Raw genomic sequence first — 25,345 nt, forward strand, 5'->3', positions numbered from 1 at the left:
TGTTTAATATGCTTTGTCAAACATCCATCTCTCCATTTTCTACCACTTTATCTTCCATATGAAGGTCGAGGGAGAAGCTGGAGCAAGTTTTATGGAACATGGAATATTTTTATCTGTTCACATCCAGTTTGTTGTTTTGTTATTTGGCTCAAAATTAAATGAAATTAAATATGTGGACTTTTTTGTTTGCTTGTTTGCTTTCCATGAGGTAAATATTACCCCATGTACTATATATGTATTATATAAGTAAGTCAAGGTTTATGTATGATTTTTGATTATTCATCAAAGTATTTAATCTGACATCACATGGACTATAGGCCCTCCATATATCACTGTTTATTACACTTTTTTGATATAATGTGTTTTTTCAAATAAAGCAAAAGGGCATGTCATCTACATTTTTGTCTTGATGTGAAGAAAGAGCTGTGTTTGTGCAGTCCTGGTAATTAACACTCTTTAGAGATTATAAAAAACTTAAATATGTAAGGTTTCTTGATTCATTTGATTTAAGTACAGACCAGCGACTTCAGGGAAACATTCATTACGTGATGGATGACTTTTTAAAGTCTGGTATATATGACTTCTGGTTTATAATGGATGGACATTTGTAGACTCAATCTATGTGTTTTGTGTTTGAGAAAAACAATAATAAATACATTTTTAAAAAAAAGAATTAATCTTGCAAGCCTCTGTTTGTGTTCTGATTTGATTGTGTTTACTGTACTTAATGGTGATGTTTTTAAAAGTTTGAAAGTATGAAAAATGTAAAAGTATAGAAAAAGTCTACTTCAGATGCAGATGTGTATCATTTTCTCTTGGACAGGATTAGCATATATTAACATATATAATATATAGTTAACATACTGTTTTTACAGTCTGTCTCTGACGTCATGTCTTTGATCATGTGATCATTTTGTGCCGCTCTGACCATGCTGCTGCTCCAGACACATTTTCATTTTCAATCTTTGCCAGACCAATAATAGTTTATTAAAGTAAAATAGACTGTAGGACACATATGATGATAAGCTATATTACAGCGTGTAGAAGTGCAGCTCCTTTGTTTCTGTGCTCTGAAAAATCTTCCTCGCAACTGACACTATTAACTGGATTTTGGTTTTGGATTAAAGTACCTGTTTTAAATGTAAATGGCCTCAGTTTAACATATTTACACATAATGCCTTTAAATTAGTGTGTGTTTACATGCATATAAAAAGTGGTGAAAATGACAGTAATTTGATATTTATAATGATAGGAGGACACAGAGTTGTGAATGGGAATGGGAATTAACATTGTCCAGTGAGAAGCCTTGAAAAATATGGTTATGATTAATTTGCAATCCTATATTAGCAATACAATTCCAAAAAAATAAATGAAATTAATTAAAATAGGGTTAAAAAATAGGAGTTTAAGTTCAGAATTGGGGACTTAAATTGAAACGTATCAAATAAAAGGCTGAATCAGATCATGTTCTCCTTTGGCAAAGCCAAAAGACTGTAGCTGGGTTTCAATCCTAGGGCTTGATCCGTGTGCAGACGACAGAGGAAATGACTCCCAATCAAGAGGAGATGGAAGTCAGGCCCTGTGAGAATTGAGATGATCTGACCCACACAATTCACCAACTCTCCTTCTTCTTCTCCTAATAAAACCTGGCTGGCTGCACACCTATGGACATTCCGAGTCCTGCAGTCCTGACTGCACATAAAACATATATAATACAAATAAAATAATTGCTATAGCAACCACCTCCATTGTCAGCCACTATTTTGTCAACTTTCTCCAGTAGCTTCACAACCTGTTTAGTGCACGCTGTTGCCTTGTCCTGTTTGCTGTTGTCAAAGACATGAAACCCTCCCTGGCAGCTGCTGACAAACTCCACCAGCTCGTGGTTCTCCTCCAGGAAATCCCTGATGTCTTTGCCCAGCAGAAGATCTCCCCAGGTGAACAGCACCATGGTAAACCTGACCACTTCATGTCCAAACGTAGCCTTCATCCACTCCAGGGTGTCCTTCTCCTCCTGCGTGAACCTGCCTGGCTGTAGGGTCATCAAGAAGGCATGGGGTCCATCCATCCATCTTCTACCGCTTTATCGCCCACATGAGGGTCTCAGGGAGCGCTGGCATCAATCCCAGCTGACATAGGCTGATAGGAGGGGTACACCTTGGACAGTTCGCCACGCCATCACACGGACACATATAGAGACAAACAACCATCCACTCTCACAGCCACACCTATGGTCAATTTAGAGTGTCCAATTTACAGAATAAAAAGGGACTCTATACTATAAAATGACCTCTCTGAACACCTCTTTGTAAAACACTTAAATGTAATGCCTGTAACACATTCCAAAGCTTTTTACCACTGTGTGTAGTCACCTTTCCTTTTAACAACTCTCAATAAGTGTTTTGGAACTGAGCACATTTACTGTTGAGTTTGAAGGTGGAATTCTTTCCCATTCTTGCTTGATGTATAACCTCAGTTTCTCAACAGTCCGGGGTCATTGCTGACCACATACATTTCTCACTTACATTTTAGTCTGCTTTGACTAGAGGACTTCCTATAGGCATACCCTGAACACTGTAACATATGCAGTGAAGTGAATGCGTAGTAATGAAATATATTAGTTGACTTGAACATGTGATTTCAAGGAAATCATATGTAGTGCTTTTGTGACTTCGGGGAAATCACATGCAGGGCAGTTCAGTTTCACTGTCACCTTTTGTTTCCACCTGTTCTTTTGTTACCACTGTGACAATTTGGGTGCAGAATTTTCAGAAGCTCTTTACACCCATCGAAGGCATGTAAATTGTTCTCTGTCTGTCTATAAAAAGAATTGTACCAGGAAGGGTTTGTGATAAATCAGCCAGACCTGTGAGAGTTCAGGAAAAAAAAACAAAGGTGAGTTTGTGCAACTATTCTGTAGTTTTTGTTCAAATATCTTTGTAAATATTTCATATTGAGATCTTGTCTGATTTCTAGCTGAGCCTGCCTCTTTTCTGACTCTGGATTATAATTTGAAATATTTTATATGTCCACCAGCCACAATAGTAAAAGTGGTGACTGGTTTTAAGGCTGTGGCTGTGATCTGTGAATATCTGTAGGTTTGGTTATTCTCTGTGGCTTTAGGGTTTGAAAAACTCTAAAACAAATGGATCTGCCACAACAAAACCAGTCACTGATTAGTCTGTGGTGAATACGATCAGTCTCAGTACATTTAGAAAACTAACAGGTAAAACATTGTTAATCTGACTGAAACGGCATCAAACTGAATTTCTCAAAGTTGGACTGACCCCAGATAATAGACAGAAATAATAGAAGAACCTGTTACGGAGAAGAATCAGACAACACCAACAAGAGAATGAAGAAATCCATTTTGGGTGTATAAAGTTATGATATATTAATATACATTTGATGGTTAGAACTACACTCAACAAAAATATAAACGCACAAAGAAAAACTTGTAGTTATTGTTATGTGACAAAACAGAGTAACTATCCAAAAAATAACAGTACAACTTTATCAATAAAGTGGCTTTAATTTGCGAGCGTTAGGATCAATTCCTGCTGGGCTGTTGACCCTGGTGTGGTCGAAGTGCTCGGACATTCACCTCCCGCAGGTGGTTCCTGACTGTCTGCGCTGAAATCCGCCTGTCGTGCAGACCAACAGTCTCACTGGCATATTGACAACTGACAAAAGTCCACATTTTGGTGTGCCCTTTTATTGACTGGACCATAAGGAGTGTTTGTGTACTGTGGTCACGCATATTGACCACCACTCTGCCATGCTCCATGACTCTCGTGAGTTGAAATACTCAATCTGATATTACCGTCAATAGGAGTGGCCAAGTGACTCTGGACTACTGGGTTTGAGCAAAACAAATCATTCCATATACAAATGCATCATGAATCTGAGCAAATGTCATGACATTCTATTTTTGTTCACCATTTCAAGTTTGTGCGTTTATATTTTAGTTGAGTATACATTATGAGATTGACTTGGCCTGTTGTGTCTTAACCCATTGACATAGGGATGAACAACTGATGTGGTAGCTCCACCTGCTGACCATTGTCATGAACAACTGTGTTAAGACAAGAGCTGTAAACAATCAAGGTCTGTAGCATTAGATCATAGGTAATGAATCTAAAGCTGTTTCAATGGTAACATCTGTTGCATGTATTTTATTTGTCTGAGTGGCTTTGTGATATGATTGTTAAGATGAAGAGTCACTGAGATGGAGGCGGAGACTCATGACATCACAGCAAGAGGAGGAGGAGGAGGAAGGCGAGGAGGAGGAGAGACTGAAATCGAAACTATAACTTCATCTTTGAAGGTTGACAAAGGTAATTCTTACAGTTTCAATTCAAACATTCATAAACTGATATGTTTAGTATTTATGTTCAATTATTAAACTCTTAGAATGTTGTTTGAAATATTTCTAACATGGTGCCATTCTTTCCTCCCCAGTTAATCCAGAGTTTACTCTTGTGTTAATTGGTGACACAAATTCTGTTGAGATCGGACCAAAAAATATCTTGCTTGCCAACGATGAGCAGACACATATGCAGCATCTGTCAGTCAACCTGTATGATCTGTGTGGTCGACACATATCTGTGATCAACATGCTTGGTCAGAAAAACACTGAGAACCTCCTGCTAAATCAGGGAGTTCATGTTTTTCTCCTGATATTAGCAAACAGTCTGGACAGCAGCCAACATAGTTCAGGAGTGCAGTGGTTGGAAAAGGCTTTTGGGAAAGAGTCACTTTCTTATTTAATGACAGTTGTGACTCATGATGCAGATGCAGAGAGTGAAAGTGCACTGACAGATTTGAAAGCCAAAACAGGTTTTGATGATAAAAGGTACCACACATGCACAAAAAGTATGACAGATGTAGATGAAATAACAGCACTGCTGCAGAAAATAGATGTCCTGGTCTCTGAAAAGAGCCCATACTGCAGCAGCAGAGTGACACTGGATGAAAATGATGAGCAAAAACAACAACACAATGTGGACTTCAAATCAAACACAGAAGAAAGGACGGATTCCTCAGAGTTTCAGAAAAATCAGACAGGTGAGATTTTCATGTTTTGAATTGTTGGACCCACACATCAGCAACAATATAACTGACAGTCCACCACCATGTAAGCATGTGGCGCTCATACAGGGATACCCAAAAATATTTATTGGATCGGTCCAATATGAGGTGCCGTTTGTCTAAATATAAATATTTTGTGTGAAACGAAATATTTAGCTAATATGCAAAAATTCACACTTCCGGTAACCAGATGTACCAAAATAAAAGCTCAAGTAGGTCAGGCTGGGTTTATACAATCAAATAACAAATTAAAACAACCCTAGCGGGAGAAATAAACTTAAACATACACTGTCGTGATAATAACACCAAAATAATAAAAAAAAACATGTTCAGAAGTGTTTCCGCTCCGCCTGTTTTACCAAGTATGCATCGGCCGGTGACTTGAGCGTACTTGAGAACTTGGGAAATCCATATATCCCAGAATGCATTTCGCCGGACCATCGTAACACAGAAAACAAATGAAGAAATATTTTTCTGTGTCCCGGAACGCAGTTTTAAAACCATTTGACGCGAGATATGAGTCCTTTAGAATTCAAAAATATGGTTTGTGTATTAAGATATGTCATATTTATAGTTAGGCAGCGATGTTTTCGGAGGTGGTCAGCTCCATCTCTGTGGACGCTCGGTGCGCACGCAGTGCCCGGCACAGAGCAGCGTTACCTCGGTCTGTCTTATTGAAATGATCCGCTGGCTCAAACGTCTCTGTCATCAGATATTCGGTGAGATTTTGTTTTTGATGTAAACGTTTTGACCTGAATTATAATAGTTTAATAGTTTAGTAGTTTAGATTAGGTAGTTATTATCACGATAATGTATGTTCAAGTGCTTAAATCTTTGAATTCAACTTAAAAACACCTGAATAAAATATTTTTGTAAAATTGTTTACATTCAAAATATTTCTGCTTATGTGTGCTCCAGCTCTTCTAATGAAAATCTTAATTTCACCGTAGGTTCTGCAGATGAGGTTATACAAGAAAATAAGGACAAGGTAAGAAACTAGAAGAGATTATTTGTTTTCATTTCCTATGTAACTTGAATGTTTTTCATGCTTTTGGATGCACTTTACAAATGATCAGAAAGAGAAGAACAGATCGAGATACTATTGATGAATCATGAGGTGATGCAGATTATTTTGTAAAAATGTGTCAATATGAATTTAAATTAGTCATAGAGTAGTAAAATGTAAAATGTTATGATTCTGGTGCAAACACACACTGATTACTTATTACTTACATACTTAAGAACGTAACTTAATCTTTAGGTCGGACAAATGCCAAATTCTGTCAAGATTTCTGAGGACATCGACAAGGAAAATCAACACCAAAGAGTAACTGAAACACTGCTCAGACTTGATCTTCAAGACAAACATCAACAGAAGTTGTCTACAGATGATTTTCTCAAAGTTGGTCCAGCTATGAAAAAGTACCATGTCACTTCAGAGAAAGATTTAACAAATACATTTCTTCACAAGCTTCTCATGTTGGACTACAGAGCCAGATATATTCCTGTTAAACAAGAGATCCTCGGGGTAAGCGAAAATCTCATTCAAGGGTCTGATAGTGCTGAAGTAGACGACAGATGGGCAGGTGATATAGATGATTTTTTGAGCACAGGTGAAGACACTGAACAACAAAAAAGAGAGATTAATTTGCATCCAATGGACATTCAAATGGCAGTATTTCACTGTTCAGACAGCTTCCTTAAGCAGAACATTGTATCAAAACTATCACAATGTCAGTATGCTTTACCTTTGCTTGTTCCTGACCCAGTCACAATGGATATCGAGTGTCCTCTTTGGACATTCAGAAAAATAACAAAAACCTGGAAGACAACTGATACAAAACAAACTGACAGCACAATAACGAAGAGCATGCCCATCTGCAAAGCTGAGACACCCATGGTGTCATTTTTGCGACTGGATTCACCAACAGTGTCAAAATCTCAGCTGATGAACACGATGATCAACGACCGTCACAACACTTTCTTTCACAGACACCTTCAAGGAAACAACAAAACTCGCCACTTGGTGGATGGCATGGCAGAGATTGCCTGGTATTGCCCAGCTGGAAAATGCAACGATGCCTTCAATGACTGTGTTGCCTTCTGTAATCTCCATGGTGATGCTCTGTTGTTTGAGAAACAGCGTGACATACTTATTGAAAAATCTTCAGTTAATGTTGTTCTTGTACCAACTCTGGAAAAGGGTCACAAAAGTTGGAGAGTAATCGAGGCTCTCTGTAAACGTCAAAAGCCTCTCATTATTCTCATTACTGATACTGACGGTGGTAAAGATCAGAAGAAACAGGGCAGATACAAAATAGGTCTAAAAGACAGAAGTCTTTCAGATGTTACTGAAGAACTGAAAACAATCATTGGAGACATTTTGCATGGGTCACATACATCCTTCCAGCTTGAAAGTATGGCAGATGTCCCTGGAATCAGAGTGGATGAAGATGACACAGTCTGCCAAAAAGGGAAATCTGCTGCATTGGAAATGATGAGTTTGCTTGAGAAGATACAGGATCCCACAGAAATCAAAAGTAAATTCCTCCCTTGTCAAGGCCAATTGTGGCATGAGTGGAGCAGAATAAGTAAAGAGCTGTACCAGCTGACAGGACAGATTGAGATTGAGAAATCTAAAAAGGAAAATGAACTGAAGAAAATACGCCAAGATCAGTGCAAAATATCCTGTAGTGAACTGATGAAGCTGTTTACTGGTCATCTTTCTTCTCTGTCATCAACTGAGAGAGAGTATTTCCTGAAATGGACTCAGATCTTCCTTGATGACCATGTTGATCTGTCTGTAATTCTGCAAACCTATGATAAAAAGTGGTCTGAGGTCTTGGCTCTGAAAAAGAAACACGACAAATCTTTAAAAAGCAAACAAACTGAGCTTGAACAAATATCAACACAACTCCAGTCAGCAACGTTTGGCTTGGAGCACATCTTTAGAGAAATGGGGCAGATCTATGAAGCCCATAAATCTCAGAAGAAACAAGAGTGCAGAGATGCAGACTGGTCTAAGTACCCTGAGCTTGCTGCAGAGCTGATGATATCAGGACACCCAATGGAGCTCATGGATGGTGATGCAGGTAATGTCCCTTTGACATGGATCTCTAGTCTTTTAGATGAGGTCATCAAAAAACTTGGTGATCAGAGAGTTTTCGTTCTTTCAGTTTTGGGACTACAAAGCAGTGGAAAATCAACATTGCTAAATGCCATGTTTGGGTTAGAGTTTGCAGTGAGTGCTGGCAGGTGCACCAAGGGAGCCTTCATGCAGCTGGTTAAAGTGTCTGAGGAGGTCAAGCAGGAGTTCAAGTTTGACTACATTCTTGTGGTGGACACTGAAGGACTACGTGCTCTTGAGTTGGGCAATACCACTCTTCACCGTGACAATGAACTGGCAACATTTGTTGTTGGTCTGGGAAACATGACATTGATCAACATCTTTGGTGAGAATCCAGCTGATATGCAAGATGTTCTGCAGATTGTTGTACAGGCCTTCATGAGGATGAAGAAAGTTAATCTTTCTCCAAGCTGCATGTTTGTTCACCAGAATATTACAGATATTACAGCTGCAGAGAAAACCATGGATGGAAAGAGACGTCTGCAAGACAAACTGGACCAGATGGCCCAACTTGCTGCCAAAGAGGAGGTGTGTGATGTGGAATATTTCAGTGAAGTCATTGCATTTGATGTTAAAAAGGATGTGAAATACCTTGCCCAACTATGGGAGGGAAGTCCACCTATGGCTCCTCCAAATCCAGGTTATTGTGAGAGTGTCCAGGAGCTAAGGAACATGATCCTCTCTAAAGCTAAAGATTCTGCTGGGATTACTCTGTCACAGTTTAAAACCAACATCCAGGACCTTTGGAATGCCCTTCTGCAAGAAAACTTTGTTTTCAATTTCAAAAACACATTGGAAATTGCAGTGTACAGAAATCTTGAGGTCCAGTTTGGGAAATGGACCTGGGACCTGAGGAGCAACATGTTGACCATTGAAAACCAGCAGTATTACTGCATTGAAAATGGAAATACTGACAAAGTTGAGCTCACTCATCTTTATGAAAAAATGAGCAAAACCTATGAAGAAACCAAAGAAGAAATGCAAAAGTATTTTGATCACGACAAAGACAAAGAAATATTGGTTCAGTGGAGAGGACGATTTGAAAGCAAAATCAAAGATTTTCACGAGGAACTGGTAAAGGAAACAAAAAGAAAATTGGATGAAGTTATCCAACAGAAGAAAGCATGTAAGAAGGTAAATGATGAGAAGACAGGGTTTGAGAACAAGCTTCTGCAGAAGAGCAAAGAACTCGCTCATCAGTTAAAAGACAAGAGACAAGATGAAAAGGAATTAAAAATGCAGTTTGACCATGTTTGGAAAGACTGGATGGACGAACTGACTGCAGGTACAAAACCTATTGTAGACATCAACTTTGAAAAAGAACAGGACAAAGTCTTGACTGACCTTGGCATTGAATTTTCTTTCATACGTGACTCCAAAAGCTGTGGTAGACATAAAGAATTACCAGAGTGTGGGAATTATTCTGATTACATCACTCCAAAGACGTGGTATGGAAAGATAAAGAACTTCTTCTATCATGACCATGAACACATCAGATCCTTCATTGCCAGAGTTGAACAACAGTCCATTGATAATATTAAGACCAAACCAGTAGCCACAAGAGGTTACCAATCAACTTACTTGCAAGAAGTGGCCAAGAATGTTATACAAGAAGTACCAAAACTTGAAGCAGAGCTGAAATGCACTGCAACAAAGGAGTTTAAAGTTGACCTCTTACTGTATGTGTTTGACAGAGCAACACTTTGGCTTTCAGAGTCTCACAAGAAATTCAAGATCAACAATGATGCCATCGCTTACCTTGAGGGCAAGAGAACACAGTATTATGATATTTTTAAAAGCTTCTGCAAAGGACACTCCTCTGCTGTTGTGCTTGGAAAAGTGATCTGTGAAAAACTAAGATCTTCTACTGCTCAGGCAGTCTTTACTAAGACTGCCATTGATCTTGCTGGAGAAATGAGATGTAATTTCCCAGCATTCAGTGGGAACCGGTTAGTCTTGGAGAAACATGTGTTGAAGTCACTGGCAGAGAAAGACAGATTTGAAGATTACATTAAGTACGTTCAGCAGCCAAGAGAACAAGTAGAGTCTTATATAGAAGAGCAAGTGATGAAATATATCTTCACAGATCATAAAGACAGAGCAATGGATATACGGAAAAAAAATGCTGAAGACATCAAAAAAGTGGTAAATCAAGCTTTATTTACTGCATCGGAAAATGTCAAAACCCAGAAAGGAAGCACAGACATGTGGCTGAAGGAATTTTCCAGTTTGCTAAAAGAGGAACTGACCATTGGTGATATTTCTTCAGAAAACTTCAGTGACATTACCAACTTTGACTTTCTGAAGGAGGAAACAGAGACAGGATTTAAATCCGTCATCGAAGAAACAAACAAACTCCCATTGGATGAAATGAAGGAATGCAGACAGAAGCCTGAGGAAATCCTCATTGATCAGTTGTGCAATTGTTGCTGGGAAGAGTGTCCTTTCTGTGCAGCTGTTTGCACCAACACCCTGAAAGACCACAGCCCTAATGAACACAGTGTACCTTTTCATCGATGCCAGGCAGTAAAGGGTTGGCATTACAGAGGCACAGAGGAGATGGCAGTTGATTTCTGCACAACAAACGTTGCCAGTGATAGAAGCTTTTACCCTGATCATGATTCAGAAAAGTCCATTCCCTATAAACAGTACCGAACTGCTGACCCAAGGTTTGCTAGTTGGAACATTACCCCTGATGTGTCTGAACTGCCATACTGGAAATGGTTTGTATGGCAATATCAAAAGCAACTAGAAGAATGTTACACATTTAAATTTCAGAAAAGGGGAGAAATTCCTGAAGACTGGGGAAAAATCTCAAAAGAAGAAGCTATAAAAAGTCTGGATGAAATGTTCAGTCTGTGAGGAGCCACAGACAAATGCAGCTCTGCTCATCGTACTGTTGTGTTTTTGAATCATTTTCATGACACAAACTCCCCCAAGAATGACTTTAATGAATTTACACAAATGAAATGAGTCACAGGTTACTATGGAGATAGAAATGAGGGCAGTTTCATGAAAATGTAAAGATCTTCTTAACTCAAAACTTAAAGGAAAAAGACCAGAAGAGCAATGTTCAGTTTTTTTTTGTTTGTTTTTTTTGCTATATAAAGAAATATTAATTAATTTATGACATGAACATAAAAACTTTCATTTTTTCTTTTATAATTTTAGCCTTTTGCGGTTGTAAGGTTGCTGGTTTTTTTGTTGTTGTACAGACATATGTACCTCGACACGATAAATCATTTTTGAAGTGAGAAAATAGATGTTGATTGACATTTGTCAGTCATTTGAAATGAATGGATGACTTATTATTCTTTTATTGTAACCTTAATATGACCGTTTTTATTAGATTTTATTTTTATTGTGGTTTGATTTTCAGTTTATGATGTAAATGAAAAGTAATCCATTGTTCTGGTCATGTTATTGTTTAATATGCTTTGTCAAACATCCATCTCTCCATTTTCTACCACTTTATCTTCCATATGAAGGTCGAGGGAGAAGCTGGAGCAAGTTTTATGGAACATGGAATATTTTTATCTGTTCACATCCAGTTTTGTTGTTTTGTTATTTGGCTCAAAATTAAATGAAATTAAATATGTGGACTTTTTTGTTTGCTTGTTTGCTTTCCATGAGGTAAATATTACCCCATGTACTATATATGTATTATATAAGTAAGTCAAGGTTTATGTATGATTTTTGATTATTCATCAGAGTATTTCATCTGACATCACATGGACTATAGGCCCTCCATATATCACTGTTTATTACACTTTTTTGATATAATGTGTTTTTTTCAAATAAAGAAAAAGGGCATGTCATCTATATTTTTTTCCCCTGATTTTAATGTCTTGATGTGAAGAAAGAGCTGTGTTTGTGCAGTCCTGGTAATCAACACTCTTTAGAGATTATAAAAAACTTAAATATGTAAGGTTTCTTGATTGATTTGATTTATTTGATACAGACCAGCGACTTCAGGGAAACATTCATTACGTGATGGATGACTTTTTAAAGTCTGGTATATATGACTTCTGGTTTATAATGGATGGACATTTGTAGACTCAATCTATGCGTTTTGTATTTGAGAAAAACAATAATAAATACATTTTTTTTAAAAAGAATTAATCTTGCAAGCCTCTGTTTGTGTTCTGATTTGATTGTGTTTACTGTACTTAATGGTGATGTTTTTAAAAGTTTGAAAGTATGAAAAATGTAAAAGTATAGAAAAAGTCTACTTCAGATGCAGATGTGTATCATTTTCTCTTGGACAGGATTAGCATATATTAACATATATAATATATAGTTAACATATATAATGTTTTTACAGTCTGTCTCTGACGTCATGTCTTTGATCATGTGATCATTTTGTGCCGCTCTGACCATGCTGCTGCTCCAGACACATTTTCATTTTCAATCTTTGCCAGACCAATAATAGTTTATTAAAGTAAAATAGACTGTAGGACACATATGATGATAAGCTATATTACAGCGTGTAGAAGTGCAGCTCCTTTGTTTCTGTGCTCTGAAAAATCTTCCTCGCAACTGACACTATTAACTGGATTTTGGTTTTGGTTTAAAGTACCTGTTTTAAATGTTAATGACCTCAGTTTAACATATTTACACATGATGCCTTTAAATTAGTGTGTGTGTGTTATAATGATAGGAGGACACAGAGTTGTGAATGGGAATGGGAATTAACATTGTCCAGTGAGAAGCCTTGAAAAATATGAGGTTATGATTAATTTGCAATCCTATATTAGCAATACAATTCCAAAAAAATAAATGAAATGAATTAAAATAGGGTTAAAAAATAGGAGTTTAAGTTCAGAATTGGGGACTTAAATTGAAACGTATCAAATAAAAGGCTGAATCAGATCATGTTCTCCTTTGGCAAAGCCAAAAGACTGTAGCTGGGTTTCAATCCTAGGGCTTGATCCGTGTGCAGACGACAGAGGAAATGACTCCCAATCAAGAGGAGATGGAAGTCAGGCCCTGTGAGAATTGAGATGATCTGACCCACACAATTCACCAACTCTCCTTCTTCTTCTCCTAATAAAACCTGGCTGGCTGCACACCTATAGACGTCAAAGTCAGTTCCAAGTCCTGCAGTACTGACTGCACGTAAGAACATAGCAACCACCTCCATTGTCAGCCACTATTTTGTCAACTTTCTCCAGTAGCTTCACAACCTGTTTAGTGCACGCTGTTGCCTTGTCCTGTTTGCTGTTGTCAAAGACATGAAACCCTCCCTGGCAGCTGCTGACAAACTCCACCAGCTCGTGGTTCTCCTCCAGGAAATCCCTGATGTCTTTGCCCAGCAGAAGATCTCCCCAGGTGAACAGCACCATGGTAAACCTGACCACTTCATGTCCAAACGTAGCCTTCATCCACTCCAGGGTGTCCTTCTCCTCCTGCGTGAACCTGCCTGGCTGTAGGGTCACCAAGAAGGCATGGGGTCCATCCATCCATCTTCTACCGCTTTATCGCCCACATGAGGGTCACAGGGAGCGCTGGCGTCAATCCCAGCTGACATAGGCTGATAGGAGGGGTACACCTTGGACAGTTCGCCACGCCATCACACGGACACATATAGAGACAAACAACCATCCACTCTCACAGCCACACCTATGGTCAATTTAGAGTGTCCAATTTACAGAATAAAAAGGGACTCTATACTATAAAATGACCTCTCTGAACACCTCTTTGTAAAACACTTAAATGTAATGCCTGTAACACATTCCAAAGCTTTTTACCACTGTGTGTAGTCACCTTTCCTTTTAACAACTCTCAATAAGTGTTTTGGAACTGAGCACATTTACTGTTGAGTTTGAAGGTGGAATTCTTTCCCATTCTTGCTTGATGTATAACCTCAGTTTCTCAACAGTCCGGGGTCATTGCTGACCACATACATTTCTCACTTACATTTTAGTCTGCTTTGACTAGAGGACTTCCTATAGGCATACCCTGAACACTGTAACATATGCAGTGAAGTGAATGCGTAGTAATGAAATATATTAGTTGACTTGAACATGTGATTTCAAGGAAATCATATGTAGTGCTTTTGTGACTTCGGGGAAATCACATGCAGGGCAGTTCAGTTTCACTGTCACCTTTTGTTTCCACCTGTTCTTTTGTTACCACTGTGACAATTTGGGTGCAGAATTTTCAGAAGCTCTTTACACCCATCGAAGGCATGTAAATTGTTCTCTGTCTGTCTATAAAAAGAATTGTACCAGGAAGTGTTTGTGATAAATCAGCCAGACCTGTGAGAGTTCAGGAAAAAAAAACAAAGGTGAGTTTGTGCAACTATTCTGTAGTTTTTGTTCAAATATCTTTGTAAATATTTCATATTGAGATCTTGTCTGATTTCTAGCTGAGCCTGCCTCTTTTCTGACTCTGGATTATAATTTGAAATATTTTATATGTCCACCAGCCACAATAGTAAAAGTGGTGACTGGTTTTAAGGCTGTGGCTGTGATCTGTGAATATCTGTAGGTTTGGTTATTCTCTGTGGCTTTAGGGTTTGAAAAACTCAAAAACAAACGGATCTGCCACAACAAAACCAGTCACTGATTAGTCTGTGGTGAATACGATCAGTCTCAGTACATTAGAAAACTAACAGGTAAAACATTGTTAATCTGAATGAAACGGCATCAAACTGAATTTCTCAAAGTTGGACTGACCCCAGATAATAGACAGAAATAATAGAAGAACCTGTTACGGAGAAGAATCAGACAACACCAACAAGAGAATGAAGAAATCCATTTTGGGTGTATAAAGTTATGATATATTAATATACATTTGATGGTTAGAACTACACTCAACAAAAATATAAACGCACAAAGAAAAAGTTGTAGTTATTGTTATGTGACAAAACAGAGTAACTATCCAAAAAATAACAGTACAACTTTATCAATAAAGTGGCTTTAATTTGCGAGCGTTAGGATCAATTCCTGCTGGGCTGTTGACCCTGGTGTGGTCGAAGTGCTCGGACAATCACCTCCCGCAGGTGGTTCCTGACTGTCTGCGCTGAAATCCGCCTGTCGTGCAGACCAACAGTCTCACTGGCATATTGACAACTGACAAAAGTCCACATTTTGGTGTGCCCTTTTATTGACTGGACCATAAGGAGTGTTTGTGTACTGTGGTCACGCATATTGACCACCACTCTGCCATGCTCCATGACTCTCGTGAGTTGAAATACTCAATCTGATATTACCGTCAATAGGAGTGGCCAAGTGACTCTGGACTACTGGGTTTGAGCAAAACAAATCATTCCATATACAAATGCATCATGAATCTGAGCAAATGTCATGACATTCTATTTTTGTTCACCATTTCAAGTTTGTGCGTTTATATTTTAGTTGAGTATACATTATGAGATTGACTTGGCCTGTTGTGTCTTAACCCATTGACATAGGGATGAACAACTGATGTGGTAGCTCCACCTGCTGACCATTGTCATGAACAACTGTGTTAAGACAAGAGCTGTAAACAATCAAGGGCTGTAGCATTAGATCATAGGTAATGAATCTAAAGCTGTTTCAATGGTAACATCTGTTGCATGTATTTTATTTGTCTGAGTGGCTTTGTGATATGATTGTTAAGATGAAGAGTCACTGAGATGGAGGCGGAGACTCATGACATCACAGCAAGAGGAGGAGGAGGAGGAAGGCGAGGAGGAGGAGAGACTAAAATCAAAACTATAACTTCATCTTTGAAGGTTGACAAAGGTAATTCTTACAGTTGCAATTCAAACATTCATAAACTGATATGTTTAGTATTTATCTTCCATTATTAAACTCTTAGAATGTTGTTTGAAATATTTCTAACATGGTGCCATTCTTTCCCCCCCAGTGAATCCAGAGTTTACTCTTGTGTTAATTGGTGACACAAATTCTGTTGAGATCGGACCAAAAAATATCTTGCTTGCCAACGATGAGCAGACACATATGCAGCATCTGTCAGCCAACCTGTATGATCTGTGTGGTCGACACATCTCTGTGATCAACATGCTTGGTCAGAAAAACACTGAGAACCTCCTGCTAAATCAGGGAGTTCATGTTTTTCTCCTGATATTAGCAAACAGTCTGGACAGCAGCCAACATAGTTCAGGAGTGCAGTGGTTGGAAAAGGCTTTTGGGAAAGAGTCACTTTCTTATTTAATGACAGTTGTGACTCATGATGCAGATGCAGAGAGTGAAAGTGCACTGACAGATTTGAAAGCCAAAACAGGTTTTGATGATAAAAGGTACCACACATGCACAAAAAGTATGACAGATGTAGATGAAATAACAGCACTGCTGCAGAAAATAGATGTCCTGGTCTCTGAAAAGAGCCCATACTGCAGAAGCAGAGTGACACTGGATGAAAATGATGAGCAAAAACAACAACACAATGTGGACTTCAAATCAAACACAGAAGAAAGGACGGATTCCTCAGAGTTTCAGAAAAATCAGACAGGTGAGATTTTCATGTTTTGAATTGTGGGACCCACACATCAGCAACTATATAGCTGACAGTCCACCACCATGTAAGCATGTGGTGCTCATACAGGGATACCCAAAAATATTTATTGGATCGGTCCAATATGAGGTGCCGTTTGTCTAAATATAAATATTTTGTGTGAAACGAAAATTTAGCTAATATGCAAAAATTCACACTTCCGGTCACCAGATGTACCAAAATAAAAGCTCAAGGAGGTCAGGCTGGGTTTATACAATCAAATAACAAATTAAATTGGGAAAAGTTCGGGGAGGCCATGGAGGAGGACTACCGGTCGGCCTCGAAGAGATTCTGGCAAACTGTCCGGCGCCTCAGGAGGGGGAAGCAGTACTCCGCCAACACTGTCTACAGTGGGGGTGGGGAGCTGTTGATCTCGACTGGGGACATCGTTGGGCGGTGGAAGGAATACTTCGAGGATCTCCTCAATCCCACTGACACGCATTCCCCAGAGGAAGCAGAGGCTGGGGACCCAGGGGTCGACTCATCCATTACCCAAGCTGAAGTCACTGAGGTGGTTAGAAAGCTGCCCAGTGGCAAGGCACCGGGAGTGGATGAGATCCGACCTGAGTACCTTAAGTCTCTGGATGCTGTAGGGCTGTCCTGGTTGACACGTCTCTGCAGCATTGCGTGGCGGTTGGGGACAGTGCCTCTGGAATGGCAGACCGGGGTGGTGGTCCCTCTTTTTAAAAAGGGGGATCGGAGGGTGTGTTCCAACTATCGGGGGATCACACTCCTCAGCCTCCCGGGGAAAGTCTATTCCAGGGTACTGGAGAGGAGAGTTCGGCCGATAGTCGAACCTCGGATTCAAGAGGAACAATGCGGCTTTCGTCCTGGCCGTGGAACACTGGACCAGCTCTATACCCTTCGCAGGGTGCTCGAGGGTTCATGGGAGTTTGCTCAACCAGTCCACATGTGTTTTGTGGACTTGGAGAAGGCTTTCGACCGTGTCCCTCGTGGCATTCTGTGGGGGGTGCTCCGGGAGTATGGGGTCGGGGGCCCTTTGCTAAGGGCCGTGCGGTCCCTGTACGACCGGAGCAGGAGCTTGGTTCGCATCGCCGGCAGTAAGTCAGACTTGTTCCCAGTGCATGTCGGACTCCGGCAGGGCTGCCCTTTGTCACCGGTTCTGTTCATTATTTTTATGGACAGAATTTCTAGGCACAGCCGGGGGCCGGAAGGGGTCCAGTTCGGGAGCGGTTGGATTCCATCTCTGCTCTTTGCAGATGATGTGGTCTTGATGGCTCCTACGAACCAGGAACTCCAGAATGCGCTGGGGCGGTTTGCAGCCGAGTGTGAAGCGGCGGGGATGAGAATTAGCACCTCTAAGTCCGAGGCCATGGTTCTCGACCGGAAAAAGGTGGCTTGCTCCCTCCGGGTCAGTGGAGAGATCCTGCCTCAGGTGGAGGAGTTTAAGTATCTTGGGGTCTTGTTCACGAGTGAGGGAAGGATGGAGCGTGAGATTGACAGGCGGATCGGTGCAGCGGCCGCAGTAATGCGGTCGTTGTATCGGTCCGTTGTGGTGAAGAAGGAGCTGAGCCGAAAGGCAAAGCTCTCGATTTACCGGTCAATCTACGTTCCTACCCTCACCTATGGTCATGAGCTTTGGGTTATGACCGAAAGAACAAGATCCCGGATACAAGCGGCTGAAATGAGTTTTCTCCGCAGGGTGGCGGAGCGCTCCCTTAGAGATAGGGTGAGGAGCTCTGTCACCCGGGAGGAGCTCGGAGTAGAGCCGCTGCTCCTCCACATCGAGAGGAGCCAGCTGAGGTGGCTCGGGCATCTGAATCGGATGCCCCCTGGACGCCTCCCTCGGGAGGTGCTCCGGGCATGTCCCACCGGGAGGAGACCCAGAGGAAGACCCAGGACACGCTGGAGTGACTACGTCACCCGGCTGGCCTGGGAACGCCTTGGGGTCCCCCCGGAAGAGCTGGAGGAAGTGTCCTGCGAGAGGGAGGTCTGGGCGTCCCTTCTCAGACTGCTGCCCCCGCGACCCGGCCCCAGATAAGCGGTGGAAAATGGATGGATGGATGGATAACAAATTAAAACAACCCTAGCGGGAGAAAATAAACTTAAACATACACTGTCGTGATAATAACACCAAAATAATAAAAAAAACATGTTCAGAAGTGTTTATGCTCCGCCTGTTTTACCAAGTATGCATCGGCCGGTGACTTGAGCGTACTTGAGAACTTGGGCAATCCCTATATCCCAGAATGCATTTCGCCGGACCATCGTAACACAGAAAACAAATGAAGAAATATTTTTCTGTGTCCCGGAACGCAGTTTTAAAACCATTTGACGCGAGATATGAGTCCTTTAGAATTCAAAAATATGGTTTGTGTATTAAGATATGTCATATTTATAGTTAGGCAGCGATGTTTTCAGAGGTGGTCAGCTCCATCTCTGTGGACGCTCGGTGCGCACGCAGTGCCCGGCACAGAGCAGCGTTACCTCGGTCTGTCTTATTGAAATGATCCGCTGGCTCAAACGTCTCTGTCATCAGATATTCGGTGAGATTTTGTTTTTGATGTAAACGTTTTGACCTGAATTATAATAGTTTAATAGTTTAGTAGTTTAGATTAGGTAGTTATTATCACGATAATGTATGTTCAAGTGCTTAAATCTTTGAATTCAACTTAAAAACACCTGAATAAAATATTTTTGTAAAATTGTTTACATTCAAAATATTTCTGCTTATGTGTGCTCCAGCTCTTCTAATGAAAATCTTAATTTCACCGTAGGTTCTGCAGATGAGGTTACACAAGAAAATAAGGACAAGGTAAGAAACTAGAAGAGATTATTTGTTTTCATTTCCTATGTAACTTGAATGTTTTTCTTGCTTTTGGATCCACTTTACAAATGATCAGAAAGAGAAGAACAGATTGAGATACTATTGATGAATCATCAGGTGATGCAGATTATGCTGTACATACTATATGTGTGAATAGTTAAAAACAACCCCTGTCTTTGTTCCAGCTTTACTTTAAATTAGTCATTGAGTTGTAAAATGTAAAATGTTATGATTCTGGTGCAAACACACACTGATTATCTCCTATAACTTAATTTAAGTTATTCTACCACGGATAATTAGCAAATAATTGATCAACAGGTATTTCCTGATTATTATTCACATAATCTTAAGAACTTAACTTAATTTTTAGGTCGGACAAATGCCAAATTCTGTCAAGATTTCTGAAGATATCGACAAAGAAAATCAACACCAAAGAGTAACTGAAACACTGCTCAGACTTGATCTTCAAGACAAACATCAACAGAAGTTGACTTCAGACGATTTTCTCAAAATTGGTCCAGCTATGAAAAAGTACCATGTCACTTCAGAGAAAGATTTAACAAATACATTTCTTCACAAGCTTCTCATGTTAGACTACAGAGCCAGATATATTCCTGTTGAACAAGAGATTCTCGGGGTAAGCGAAAAACCCATTCAAGGGTGTGATAGTGCTGAAGTAGATGACAGATGGGCATGTGATATAGATGATTTTTTGAGCACAGGTGAAGACACTGAACAACAAATAAAAGAGATTAATTTGCATCCAATGGACATTCAAATGGCAGTATTTCACTGTTCAGACAGCTTCCTTAAGCAGAACATTGTATCAAAACTATCACAATGTCAGTATGCTTTACCTTTGCTTGTTCCTGACCCAGTCACAATGGATATCGAGTGTCCTCTTTGGACATTCAGAAAAATAACAAAAACTTGGAAGACAACTGATACAGAATTACGAGAGATTACGAAGAGCATGCCCATCTGCAAAGCCGAGACACCCATGGTGTCATTTTTGCGACTGGATTCACCAACAGTGTCAAAATCTCAGCTGATGAACACGTTGATCAACAACCGTCACGACACTTTCTTTCATAGACACCTTGAAGGAAGCAACAAAACTCGCCACTTGGTGGATGGCATGGCAGAGATTGCCTGGTATTGCCCAGCTGGATGCAACGATGCCTTCAATGACTGTGTTGCCTTCTGTAATCTCCATGGTGATGCTCTGTTGTTTGAGAAACAGCGTGACATACTTATTGAAAAATCTTCAGTTAATGTTGTTCTTGTACCAACTCTGGAAAAGGGTCACAAAAGTTGGGGAGTAATCGAGGCTCTCTTTAAACGTGAAAAGCCTCTCATTATTCTCATTACTGATACTGACGGTGGTAAAGATCAGAAGAAACAGGGCAGATACAAAATAGGTATAAAAGACAGAAGTCATTCAGATATTTGTAAAGAACTGAAAACAATCATTGGAGACATTTTGCATGGGTCACATACATCCTTCCAGCTTGAAAGTATGGCAGAGGTCCCTGGAATCAGAGTGGATGAAGATGACACAGTCTGCCAAAAAGGGAAATCTGCTGCATTGGAAATGATGAATTTGCTTAAGAAGATACAGGATCCCACAGAAATCAGAAGTAAATTCCTCCCTTGTCAAGGCCAATTGTGGCATGAGTGGAGCAGAATAAGAAAAGAGCTGTACCACCTGACAGGACAGATTGAGATTGAGAAATCTAAAAAGGAAAATGAACTGAAGAAAATACGCCAAGATCAGTGCAAAATATCCTGTAGTGAACTGATGAAGCTGTTTACTGGTCATCTTTCTTCTCTGTCATCAACTGAGAGAGAGTATTTCCTGAAATGGACTCAGATCTTTCTTGATGACCATGTTAATGTTGATCTGTCTGTAATTCGGCAAACCTATGATAAAAAGTGGTCTGAGGTCTTGGCTCTGCAAAAGAAACACGACAAATCTGACTCTTTAAAAAGCAAACATACTGAGCTTGAACAAATATCAACACAATTCCAGTCAGCAACGTTTGGCTTGGAGCACATCTTTAGAGAAATGGGGTAGATCTTTGAAGCCCATAAATCTCAGAAGAAACAAGAGTGCAGAGATGCAGACTGGTCTAAGTACCCTGAGCTTGCTGCAGAGCTGATGATATCAGGACACCCAATGGAGCTCATGGATGGTGATGCAGGTAATGTCCCTATGACATGGATCTCTAGTCTTTTAGATGAGGTCATCAAAAAACTGGGTGATCAGAGAGTTTTCGTTCTTTCAGTTTTGGGACCGCAAAGCAGTGGAAAATCAACATTGCTGAATGCCATGTTTGGGTTAGAGTTTGCAGTGAGTGCTGGCAGGTGCACCAAGGGAGCCTTCATGCAGCTGGTTAAAGTGTCTGAGGAGGTCAAGCAGGAGTTCAAGTTTGACTACATTCTTGTGGTGGACACTGAAGGACTACGTGCTCTTGAGTTGGGCAATACCACTCTTCACCATGACAATGAACTGGCAACATTTGTTGTTGGTCTGGGAAACATGACATTGATCAACATCCTTGGTGAGAATCCAGCTGATATGCAAGATGTTCTGCAGATTGTTGTACAGGCCTTCATGAGGATGAAGAAAGTTAATCTTTCTCCAAGCTGCATGTTTGTTCACCAGAATATTACAGATATTACAGCTGTGGAGAAAACCATGGATGGAAAGAGACGTCTGCTAGACAAACTGGACCAGATGGCCCAACTTGCTGCCAAAGAGGAGGTGTGTGATGTGGAATATTTCAGTGATGTCATTGCATTTGATGTTGAAAAGGATGTGAAATACCTTGCCCAACTATGGGAGGGAAGTCCACCTATGGCTCCTCCAAATCCAGGTTATTGTGAGAGTGTCCAGGAGCTAAGGAACATGATCCTCTCTAAAGCTAAAGATTCTGCTGGGATTACTCTGTCACAGTTTAAAACCAACATCCAGGACCTTTGGAATGCCCTTCTGCAAGAAAACTTTGTTTTCAATTTCAAAAACACATATGAAATTGCAGTGTACAGAAAACTTGAGGTCCAGTTTGAGAAATGGACCTGGGACCTGAGGAGCAACATGTTGACCATTGAAAACCAGCAGTATAACTGCATTGAAAATGGAAATACTGACAAAGTTGAGCTCACTCATCTTTATGAAAAAATGAGCAAAACCTATGAAGAAACTAAAGAAGAAATGCAAAAGTATTTTGATCAGGACAAAGACAAAGAAATATTGGTTCAGTGGAGAGGACGATTTGAAAGCAAAATCAAAGATTTTCATGAGGAACTGGTAAAGGAAACAAAGATAATATTGGATGAAGTTATCCAACAGAAGAAAGCACGTAAGAAGCTAAATGATGAGAAGACAGGGTTTGAGAACAAGCTTCTGCAGAAGAGCAAAGAACTCGCTCATCAGTTAAAAGACAAGGGACAAGATGAAAAGGAATTAAAAATGCAGTTTGACCATGTTTGGAAAGACTGGGTGGACGAACTGACTGCAGGTACAAAACCTATTGAAGACATCAACTTTGAAAAAGAACAGGACAAAGTCTTGACTCACCTTGGCATTGAATGGTCTTTCATACGTGACTCCAAAAGCAGTGGAAGACATAAAGAATTACCAGAGTGTGGGAATTATTCTGATTACATCACACTACATTACAACAATTTCTTTGGAAAGCTAAAGTACATATTCTATCATGACCACGAACACATCAGATCCTTCATTGCCAGAGTTGAACAACAGTCCATTGATAGTATTAAGACTAAACCAGTAGCCACAAGAGGTTACCAATCAACTTACTTGCAAGAAGTGGCCAACAATGTTATACAAGAAGTACCAAAACTTGAAGCAGAGCTGAAATGCACTGCAAAGAAGGAGTTTAAAGTTGACCTCTTACTGTATGTGTTTGACAGAGCAACACTTTGGCTTTCAGAGTCTCACAAGAAATTCAAGACCAACAATGATGCCATCGCTTACCTTGAGGGCAAGAAAACACAGTATTACGATATTTTTAAAAGCTTCTGCAAAGGAAACTCCTCAATTGTTGTGCTTGGAAAACTGATCTGTGAAAAACTTAGGTCTTCTACTGCTCAGGCAGTCTTTACTAAGACTGCCATTGATCTTGCTGGAGAAATGAAATGTAATTTCCCAGCATTCAGTGGGAACCGGTTAGTCTTGGAGAAACATGTGTTGAAGTCACTGGCAGAGAAAGACAGATTTAAAGATTACATTAAGTACATTCTTCAGCCAAGAAGACAAGTAGAGTCTTATATAGAAGAGCAAGTGATGGAATATATCTTCACAGACAGAGCAATGGATATACGGGAAAAAAATGCTGAAGACATCAAAAAAGTGGTAAATCAAGCTTTATTTACTGCATCAGAAAATGTCAAAACCCAGAAAGGAAGCACAGACATGTGGCTGAAGGAATTTTCCAGTTTGCTAAAAGAGGAACTGACCATTGGTGATATTTCTTCAGAAAACTTCAGTGACATTACCAACTTTGACTTTCTGAAGGATGAAATAGCGACAGGATTTGAATCCATCATCGAAGAAACAAACAAACTCCCATTGGATGGAATGAAGAAATGCAGACAGAAGCCTGAGGAAATCCTCATTGATCAGTTGTGCAATTGTTGCTGGGAAAAGTGTCCTTTCTGTGAAGCTGTTTGCACCAACAGCCTGAAAGACCACAGCCCTAATGAACACAATGTACCTTTCCATCGATCTGGTGCAGTAAATGGTAGGTATTACAAAGGCACAGAGGAGATGTTAGTTGATTTCTGCACAACAAACGTTGCCAGTAATGGAAGATTTTACCCTGATGGTGTTTCAGAAAAGTCCATTCCCTATAAACAGTACCGAACTGCTGGCCCAAGGTTTGCTAGTTGGAACATTACCCCTGATGTGTCTAACCTTCCATACTGGAAATGGTTTGTATGGCAATATCAAAAGCAACTTGAAGGATACTACAAATTTAAATTTCAGGGCCTGGGAGAAATTCCTAAAGATTGGGAAAAAATCTCAAAAGAAGAAGCTATAACAAGTCTGGATGAAATGTTCAGTCTGTGAGGAGCCACAGAGAAATGCAGCTCTGCTCATCGTACTGTTGTGTTTTTGAATAATTTTAATGACACAAACTCCCCCAAAAATGACTTTAATGCATGTACACAAATAATACGAAAAAAAAAGACCAGCAGAGCAATGTGATCATACGTTGTATGAAAAAAAGAAATTGTATTTACATTAATGTTCAAAGTTTTTTTTTGTTTTTTTTTGCGATATAAAGAAATATTAATTGATTTATGATCAACAACTTTCATTTTTTCTTTTATAATTTTAGCTTTTTGTGGTTGTAAGGTTGCTGTTTTTTTAAATGTTTGTTATACAGATCTATGAAATGAATGGATGACTTGTTATTCTTTCATTGTTACCTTAATATGACCTTTTTGTTTCTATTTTACTTTCTATTGTTCTGGTCATGTTATTGTTTAATATGCTTTGTCAAACATCCATCTCTCCATTTTCTACCACTTTATCTTCCATATGAAGGTCGAGGGAGAAGCTGGGGCAAGTTTTATGGAACATGTAATATTTTTATCTGTTCACATCCAGTTTTGTTGTTTTGTTATTTGGCTCAAAATTAAAGTCATGTGACTTTGGGTAAATATGTGGACTTTTTTGTTTGTTCGTTTGCTTTCCATGAGGTAAATATTACCCAATGTACTAAGCAAGTCAAGGTTTATGTAAGATTTGTTGATTATTCATCAAAGTATCTGTATCTGACACGACATGGACTTCAGGCCCTCCA

General features: G+C 39.7%; 1 protein-coding gene and 1 pseudogene across 2 annotated transcripts; both read left to right on the plus strand.

The window, feature by feature from the left end:
- Nucleotides 1-6,361: 6,361 nt before the first annotated feature.
- LOC310933127 (interferon-induced very large GTPase 1-like) lies at nucleotides 6,362-11,080 on the plus strand (the record flags this gene model as incomplete). The annotated part of the gene is made up of 1 exon (XM_083896549.1): nucleotides 6,362-11,080. One exon carries the CDS (start codon nucleotides 6,362-6,364, stop codon nucleotides 11,078-11,080), a length of 4,719 nt encoding a protein of 1,572 aa, XP_083752675.1.
- An 8,807-nt stretch (nucleotides 11,081-19,887) lies between these two features.
- Nucleotides 19,888-24,606, plus strand: LOC310933128 (interferon-induced very large GTPase 1-like; annotated as a pseudogene). The gene has a single exon. The product of its transcript is annotated as an interferon-induced very large GTPase 1-like (transcript).
- Nucleotides 24,607-25,345: the final 739 nt, after the last annotated feature.

Source organism: Microchirus variegatus, assembly GCF_963457635.1.
Source record: "Microchirus variegatus genome assembly, chromosome: 10".
Taxonomy (NCBI): Eukaryota; Metazoa; Chordata; class Actinopteri; order Pleuronectiformes; family Soleidae; genus Microchirus; species Microchirus variegatus.